At 46.5% G+C, this 8,526-nt stretch overlaps 2 protein-coding genes, 1 long non-coding RNA gene and 1 pseudogene across 3 annotated transcripts in view; 2 read left to right on the top strand and 2 right to left on the bottom strand.

Moving 5' to 3' along the window:
• Positions 1 to 790, bottom strand: part of LOC114640664 — a 12,766-nt gene extending 11,976 nt beyond the window's left edge. The window contains exon 1 of the long non-coding RNA XR_003714183.1: positions 615 to 790. This is a non-coding gene — a long non-coding RNA (uncharacterized LOC114640664). The remainder of the gene's footprint in view (positions 1 to 614) is intronic.
• Positions 791 to 3,299: 2,509 nt separating this feature from the next.
• Positions 3,300 to 3,750, top strand: LOC114640663 (histone H2A type 2-B). Its single transcript, XM_028789648.1, has one exon. The coding sequence runs from the start codon at positions 3,318 to 3,320 to the stop codon at positions 3,708 to 3,710; it is 393 nt and encodes a 130-aa protein (XP_028645481.1). The 5' UTR covers positions 3,300 to 3,317; the 3' UTR covers positions 3,711 to 3,750.
• On the bottom strand, positions 3,674 to 4,245 carry LOC114640662 (histone H2A type 2-C). Its single transcript, XM_028789647.1, has one exon. The coding sequence runs from the start codon at positions 4,240 to 4,242 to the stop codon at positions 3,853 to 3,855; it is 390 nt and encodes a 129-aa protein (XP_028645480.1). The 5' UTR covers positions 4,243 to 4,245; the 3' UTR covers positions 3,674 to 3,852.
• Positions 4,246 to 4,561: 316 nt separating this feature from the next.
• On the top strand, positions 4,562 to 5,006 carry LOC114640690 (annotated as a pseudogene).
• The last annotated feature ends 3,520 nt before the right edge of the window (positions 5,007 to 8,526 follow it).

Genomic DNA, 8,526 nt, shown 5'->3' with positions numbered 1-8,526 from the left:
AGGGGAGGGGAGAGGAGGGGAGGGGAGGGGAGAGGAGGGGAGGGGAGGGAAGAGGAGGGGAGAGGAGGGGAGAGGAGGGGAAAGGAGGGGAAAGGAGGGGAAAGGAGGGGAAAGGAGGGGAGGGACTAGAGGGAGAGCGTTAAATAAATGTTTGCTTAATTAAACGGTTTGGGAAGGAACTCCACTGCCCTTAGCAAACAATCCCAGAGGTAAAGGAAGCACCAGCCAGCCTGTTTGTGATGTGTGTACTCTACAAAAGGCCGGCTTGTCTGTCCTAGGAAGGCTCTGGTTACAATGCGGGGAAGGGAGCTCTAGGGAGCAATAGACAGCTATGGAGCCTGGTAGACTACCACTGGCCTAGGTAGACTTATCTAATAAGGTTTTGTATGGAATTTAAAATCTCAAAATTCTCCTTTATAGAGTAAAGTAATGGTGGGGAAGTGACTTCATTGTGTCCAGTATCTGGTTAGTAAAATATTATGAATATAGTTATAAAGACTATATTCTGAGTCTCAAAAACTGGGTTAGTGAGGAGGGACTACAGACCTTGAACAAGGCCTAAATCCCCGAGCCCTTTTGTTTTCTTTAGCCACGAAACAGAAGATTATACCTACTTTTGGATGGCCTATAGCACAGGGGGCATCACATTTGGGATCAGCAGTCTCTGTCCCTTCAGCCTTCTTCACAAAACAGGTCACTGAGAAGAAAACCAGAGGTCAGGAGAGGACTCACTGGCCCTTCAAGCTGTGCTTCACAAGATGCCAGGGATTTTCCTGTTATCTGGGGTTTGTTCTTAGCCCCAAATGCCTCAAAAGTTGATATTGTAAGAACTTGCATAGTGGAAAGGCTATTTAATGCCAACAAAATACCCTGCAAACTTAAGAATAGTTAGAATGAAACTGTAACTTCCAGAATTTGATACAGTTCCCTTAACAGGCTCCATCTCCCTACCCAGAACTCCAGGCAGGGTTTCTCTGTGTAGCCCATCCTGGAACTCCTTCTGTAGACCAGGCTGGCTTCAAACTCAGAGTTCCACCTCTTCCTGAGTGCTAGGCTTAAAGGCGAGCACCACCACCTCCATTTGTCTTAGGTATCTGAGTATTTTGTCTACCTGCATGTACTCCTGGTGCTCCACAGTGCGAGGTGGAGTTACAGGTGGTTGTGAGCTAGCATATGGGTGATTGGAACTGAACCCATTTCCTTTGCAAGAGCTTTCTATATATATTGTGAATGTTGGAAAAACACAACATATTCCCACATAAACGCCACCTATGAACCCTGTGAATCAGACCTTTCTATAAACTCATTCGTTTCTAAAATGAAATGATCAAAAAAAAGATTAGAATTATTTTCTGAATTATATACTACATTATACTTACTGAGGAAACACCTTTGTTAGCTAGCACAGGCTAGTCTTGAACTCTTGGCAGTACTCATTACCCAACCTTCTAAATGCTGGGTTTTGATTTGTGGCCTCATGCTCTATGACTGGATTTGGGCATTACCCAAGTAAATAACAATATTTTCCCTAGGACTAATTTCTGCATATAGCTAACATTAACTGTGGGGTGGTGGTGGTGCAGGCCTTTAATACCAGCACTTGGGAGGCAATGGCAGGTAGCAGATGAATCACTGAGTTCAAGGCCAGCCTGGCCTTCAAAGCAAGTTCTAGGAAGCCAAGGCTATACAAAGAAACCCTGTCTTGAACGAACAAACAAACAAATAATCAATAAGTAATTTAATTAGTGTAATTCACTAGCCTTCTGCTGTTTCTAGACACTTCATCAAGGATTTTGTTTTACGAGTCTCAAGACTCATGTTCATTTGGCAGTGGTCCACATTTAGTAAGTGCTGGTGGAGGGTCTAGAGAGATGGCTCAATAGCCATTGAGGACCCAGGTTCAGTTCCCAACACAAACATGATGGCTAACAGCCATCTAGTTCCAGGGGATTAGAGGTCCTGCCCACCATTGGCACCAGGCAGACAGAACACATACATAAATAAAAATAAATAAACCCCCAAAGAAATGAGGATGACAAAGAATATTAAAGATGAAAAACTTATAAGGGTGACAAAGAATCAAAAAGGGTAGAATTAAACTATATTATTTTCTTTAATAATCATCCTGCCTTCATAGGATTACTAAGGGAAGCCTGACAAGACCCTGGGAAGAAACAAAGGGCTTAAAGATTTTAAAAGAAAGGTGCTAGGGTAGAGGTAGGGGTGGGAGACCATCGCTCTAGACAGGGTCTGCAGACAAAACTATTAATTTGGGGCTTTCAGTGTAATCTTAGGGAGGAATACGAAGTGGACACAGGTAATTTGATATTAAGGAAGCAAATGACAGGATACACTGTTGTGACAAAGGCAAGATTAGTATCTTGACTATCAAGTCTATCTTCGTACCTGAAAGTTTGTGAATGCAATTCTTGGGAGAGGGCAGAGGAATGCAGAGTTCATGTTCAGATGCTATACGCTTGTTGAGACAAACGAATTAAACATCTAGTAAACGTCCAATACCGGAGTCTGAGCTTGTGAAGCTAATCTGAATTAGCTGGAAGCTTGTAAGCCTCCCCAGAGTTAAGAGCTGGGTATAGGACAATTCAGCTGAACTCGTGGATTTAGAAGTGGGGAGAGAACCGGAGCAGGATAAAGAAAATCCAAGGAAAGATCAAAAAAAGATCTTGAAAGCTAGAGGGAAAAGATGGTGACAGACGCCTCCTAGAGGTCAAAGAGGATGATACAATGTCATCTAGCTCTTGGTCAAACGACTCAAGAGCAAAGATGGGGAAGGGGGCGAGTCACTGACAAGAGTAAAGAAGGGAAACAACCTCATTAATTCCTTTGCGGGGCTTGCCTGTGTGAGACAGCAAAGATGAGCCTTGGAGATTAATTTAAAGCTCCGGGGTCGGGGGCGCCCAGAGCAGAATTCCATACTTCAAGGGGAGTGACTCGCGTTTTGTGCTCTTGATTGTTTAGATCTTTTAGCTCTAAACTGGGCAAACAAAACAAACCTCTGTAAGTTGCTACACTAAATTGCTCCACGAAATTCTTAAAAATCCTGCAGGGGCCTTTAAATATGGCTCTCAGCGATTGGTAAATTCCTTTTTCAAAAAGTCCGTCATTTCCTGTACTACAGGATGTAAACCACTGAGTCTAGTTTCTGCTCTCCCATTGGCTGCTGGAGACAGCTCCATTTTAAGCCAATCGAACTACTTTTCCTTCACCCCTCCCGATAGATCTTATAAATTACATCAAATTGCTTCACCTTTCCATATCCTTGCCTTGAGAAAGCAGCAGTTATTGCCTATTCCGCCATGTCTGGCCGTGGCAAGCAAGGAGGCAAGGCCCGCGCCAAGGCCAAGTCGCGGTCGTCCCGCGCCGGGCTGCAGTTCCCGGTGGGGCGCGTGCACCGGCTGCTGCGCAAGGGCAACTACGCGGAGCGCGTGGGCGCCGGCGCGCCGGTGTACATGGCGGCCGTGCTGGAGTACCTGACGGCCGAGATCCTGGAGCTGGCCGGCAACGCGGCCCGCGACAACAAGAAGACCCGCATCATCCCGCGCCACCTGCAGCTCGCTGTGAGGAACGATGAGGAGCTCAACAAGTTACTAGGAGGAGTCACCATTGCCCAGGGCGGGGTCCTCCCCAATATCCAGGCTGTCTTACTACCGAAAAAAACGGAGAGTCATAAGCCTGGAAAGAATAAATAACTATTATCCTTTCTCCATACACAAAGGCTCTTTTAAGAGCCACCAAAGTGTCAACCAAAGGGCTGGTCACACACTAGCGCGTTAGCTCCTTCTATGAAGACTTGGTGGCTCTAAAAAGAGCCTTTTTGAATTTGTGTGAATTTCACTTGCTCTTAGCCTTGTGGCTCTCCGTCTTTTTGGGCAGCAGCACGGCCTGGATGTTGGGCAGGACGCCGCCCTGCGCGATCGTCACTTTACCCAGCAGCTTGTTGAGCTCCTCGTCGTTGCGGATGGCCAGCTGCAGGTGGCGCGGGATGATGCGGGTCTTCTTGTTGTCGCGGGCCGCGTTGCCGGCCAGCTCCAGGATCTCGGCCGTGAGGTACTCCAGCACGGCCGCCATGTACACCGGCGCGCCGGCGCCCACGCGCTCCGCGTAGTTGCCCTTGCGCAGCAGCCGGTGCACGCGCCCCACCGGGAACTGCAGCCCGGCGCGGGACGACCGTGACTTGGCCTTGGCGCGGGCCTTGCCTCCTTGTTTGCCCCGGCCGGACATAACTTAAGTGTATAATAAGAGTATCGAGGTGACAACTGCTACAAAGCTAGGTTGGGTCCTCTCTAAGGCCTTTATAGGCGTTCCTAGGGGTGGGGTCAGGAGGGAGCTTTTCATTGGTTGTTATTTGGCCTCAGAGAAGTCCAATGAAATCTGAAATTTTAGGCTTGTCCTGAAAACGCAAGTTTCGCGTATGGGCCAATGGAAATTAAAAGTACTTTGAGACCTAATTTGCATAAGGCGATCATAAAGGGCTTAGGTCCTCCCGGTCTCTGATTGTTTTTCTACTTACTAGACTATTTTCCAGTATTTGCTTTCAATCATGCCTGAACTGGCCAAATCCGCCCAGCTCCCAAGAAGGGTTCCAAGAAGGCTGTCACCAAGGTGCAAAAGAAAGACGGCAAGAAGCGCAAGCGTAGCTGCAAGGAGAGCTACTCCATCTATGTGTACAAAGTGCTGAAGCAGGTGCACCCGGACACGGGCATCTCGTCCAAGGCCATGGGCATCATGAACTCGTTTGTCAATGACGTCTTGGAGCGCATCGCAACGGAAGCTTCTCGCTTAGCGCATTACAACAAGCGGTCTGCAATCACATCGCGGGAGATCCAGACCGCGGTTCGCCTCCTACTGCCTGGAGAACTGGCTAAGCACGCTGTGTCGGAGGGCACCAAGGCCGTCACCAAGTACGCCAGCGCCAAGTAGAGGCCCCTCTGGATGAGACGCTCGCTTGTCCTTTTGGTCTTTAAAGGCTCTTGCAGTTACCCGCTCAAATCAGAAGAGAGCTTTGTCCACTTGCATTAGTTTCTAGTTCCTATTCCAAAGTTACTTTAACGGTCTTGGAAAAGGTACACTAAAGTTTTAAGCCTTTGTGGTTTTGAGTTGCCCTGTGGGTATCTGGTTTGCAGTTAGCTGCACCCTACTTAGTTTCTTGGAGTTCTTTTTAGACTAGGATAATGGAGGCGGGTCTGTGGGCCCTGCTTTCGTGTTCTAGACTGTTGTGTCCAGGTGCTTTTTACTTGTCGACTTAAGGTGAGGTGGTTTCCTTACCTTGGCGATTAGGGCTCCAGGACACTGCTCAGTCTGTGTCGATGAATGCTAGGTACCATCTACAATTGAAACCGCTCTGTCCCTTTACTTGTGTCCTGGGCACCAGCGGTTACGGGTACTTAGGGCGGTGTCCCTCTAATTTACTGATTTACAAACACAAACGTTCCGCGTTGCTGCGAGTTTGGTAGAAGTCTGTTGTGGTTCTCTATCAAGCATTTCAATCTCTGTTCGTGGCTTGCTTTTTTTGTTTTGTTCTGTTTTTGTTTTTTCCATTTAATACTTTGCGTTAACCTCTGCAGTGCCAGTTACCGCAAGGATACTGCTGCTTTTCTCTCTGGGCTCATGAAGCGATCTTTCTAATCCACACACTCAGGAATTAGCTTTTTCCATCCTGTCCAGTCTCCTCGAGCAGTTGTCTGAAGTTCCCTTTGCTTTTTGTTTACACTGTTGCTGGTCAAGCTGGCCTGACATTTTTACACCTCCAGAGCCCACCAATGCCTTAACCACAGCAGATGCTACTTTTAAAAATTACTTATTGAATTAATTCTTATATCACTGCTTTTAAAATTATTGAGTTAATTTTTATATTAAAGCTGGGGAGGGGCAGGGGCCTTGTCCATTTGATGTATGTGAAGACATGCTGGAACGGAAATGTTTTGGGGATTCTTTTCCCAAGTTTGTCTTTAGTTATACTTACTGTGGTGGCTGTTCTTGGTTGTCAATACAAGCATCTGGGTATACCTGTGAGGGATTTTTTTTTCCCCTCAATTCCATAATTTGAAGTGAGAAGAACCACTTTTAATCTGGATCTTTTCCATCTTTAATCTGGGCCACACCTGCTGACAGCTTCTATTAAGGACATGAAGAAGCTTGTTCTAGCCTGCTTGGACTAGATGGCACGTCTAGTCCATAACTGGTGTTAGAGCCCACTTCTTCAGGATTCGGGCATACACTAAAGACCAGCTGAGACATCCAGCCTTGTGGACTGAACAACTACTGGATTATTGGACCTTCCATTGGTAGACAGCCGTTATTGGACTAGCTGGACCCCGGCTCGTAGGCCACATGTTTATGTTCGTGTGTGTGTGTGTGTGTGTGTGTGTGTGTGTGTTTGGCTGGCAGTAATAGTTCCCTTAATTTTGCCAATTTAGAGTAAGCTCTTGGAATTTCATTAAATCGAGAGTATTGGCCTTGGGGTGGGGGTGGGGGGACAGACTTTTACTGCCACCACTATCCCTATTCCTTGTTGTTCTCTACTGAGATGAACTTTCAATTTACAGTCGACCCTATCATTTACACTGCAGGGGGCTCTGCAGGATGGGTTATCGAGTGAATAGTGAAATTAACAGAAGCTAAATGGGTTGGCCGGCTGGCCGACCCATGGGCCAACACTGCCCGCTCTTGTCTCCTACCTGCAGACCACACAGCCTTGGTTTTCTTTTGTGGAGTGTAGCATACCACGTTTTCCCTTTGAAGTCTTGATTTTGTTGGTGAAGATACTTGATGTTCTGGTCACTTTCTCTGTTCTGCTTTATGGTAAAGGTTCCTGGAGCTGATTGCAGGAGCTTTGTGAATCCAAAAAAGAGTTCCAGACATTGTCATTCACGGACAGAATAAATGCTATTTACTGCATGTGCATTTTCAAGTTTGCAGACGCTGTTGTTATCATTAATAAAGTTATCAGTTTCCAATCTTTGCTGGATTGTTTTCTGTGCAATTCATTTTCTCAAAAAAAAAAATAAAATGAACAGATACACCATTTGTGGTTGGGTCTGTGGAAAAGCTGAGTGCCTCTAATTTGAAGGATTTATAAGCCATTAGTCAGAGCTTGGGGGTGTAGCTCAGAAGGTTTAGCCAGAATGCACTGAGGCCTTAGGTTCAATCCCCCAGTACATTAAAACACACACCTGTTCCTAGCTGAACATTACTTCAGAGGTGCATTGGGGCTGGAATATTCTATGACACAGCTATTGTTAATGCCTTGTAATTGAGAAATATATGACCACAAATAAAAAGTATTACAAACAAGAGAAAGTGAAATAAAATCATTGGTAAAGTTTAGCCAACACTCGCAGAACGCTTGGTGTGCTAGGGAGTGTTCTAAGCGTTTCCAGCATACTGGCTCATTTGATCTTCACAGGGAACTTTATGGAGTAAGTCCTGTTATTAGCTCCCGTTTTATAGCTAAGGGAAAAGAGGAATAGCACTGCCTTTCCTCATAAACTGTTTAGAGAGTAAGTCCCCAGTTTGGTTTTACAGGACTTGAGAAAGTAGAATTGCTCCCCGAAAACCCTGACCCTCTCTGTTCGTTTGGGAAGAGGGGTTGAAGTGTCCACGCCTTCAACACCACCCCCTCTGCTTTAGAATGCACCCTGCATGCATATCCAGAAAGGCAGTGGCTAACCTTGAGAATGGAATTGAGGAGACTGACTTTCCATCCCAGAGACCACAGCTCCAGCCAACTGAGCTTATCTTGCCAGAGGGAGGGGTTGTGGGAGAAGTATTTCACCAGGTCAGAACCTCTCACCAGCACAAGAGGCTTGGTGGCTTGTTTGGGGCTCTTCCCGTGCTTGTTTGATGGTCTTGTGGCAGACACAGGTGAAGAGGGTATTAAAAGACTCTGGTGTTTTAACCCTGGAGGAGAAAGTATCAGTGCAGTGAGACCAGTGCAGTGAGATCAGTGCAGTGAGATCAGTGCAGTGAGATCAGTGCAGTGAGGTCAGTGCAGTGAGATCAGTGCAGTGAGGTCAGTGCAGTGAGATCAGTGCAGTGAGATCAGTGCAGTGAGGTCAGTGCAGTGAGGTCAGTGCAGTGAGGTCAGTGCAGTGAGGTCAGTGCAGTGAGGTCAGTGCAGTGAGGTCAGTGCAGTGAGAGAGATCAGTGCAGTGAGGTCAGTGCAGTGAGATCAGTGCAGTGAGATCAGTGCAGTGAGATCAGTGCAGTGAGATCTTGCATTGAACTTCTCTCTCATTTATTTGCTTTCCTTGCTTAACAATAATTGCTACAAAAATAATCACCCTAGCCCTTCTCCCCACTCTTGTACTTTCTCTCTCCTTTTCTTTCCCCTAACTTTTAGATATACCCCAACTTTGGGTCATGATGATTCCACAGAGAAGCATAGTAAGTTTCCTTCCCCTAGTTGAACTTATTGACCGTTTGACTGTTGCCCGCCCAGCCCTCTGCTTAGTGGTTTCCATTATGGCCTGTTTCCTCTCCACTGCTACCCTTTAAGGTATGTTT

The sequence above is a fragment of the Grammomys surdaster genome, unplaced genomic scaffold (assembly GCF_004785775.1).
Source record: "Grammomys surdaster isolate TR1022 unplaced genomic scaffold, NIH_TR_1.0 125849, whole genome shotgun sequence".
NCBI classification, from domain to species: domain Eukaryota; kingdom Metazoa; phylum Chordata; class Mammalia; order Rodentia; family Muridae; genus Grammomys; species Grammomys surdaster.
Note: the sequence above shows the minus strand (reverse complement) of the source record. Positions and strands in the feature narration are given on the sequence as shown.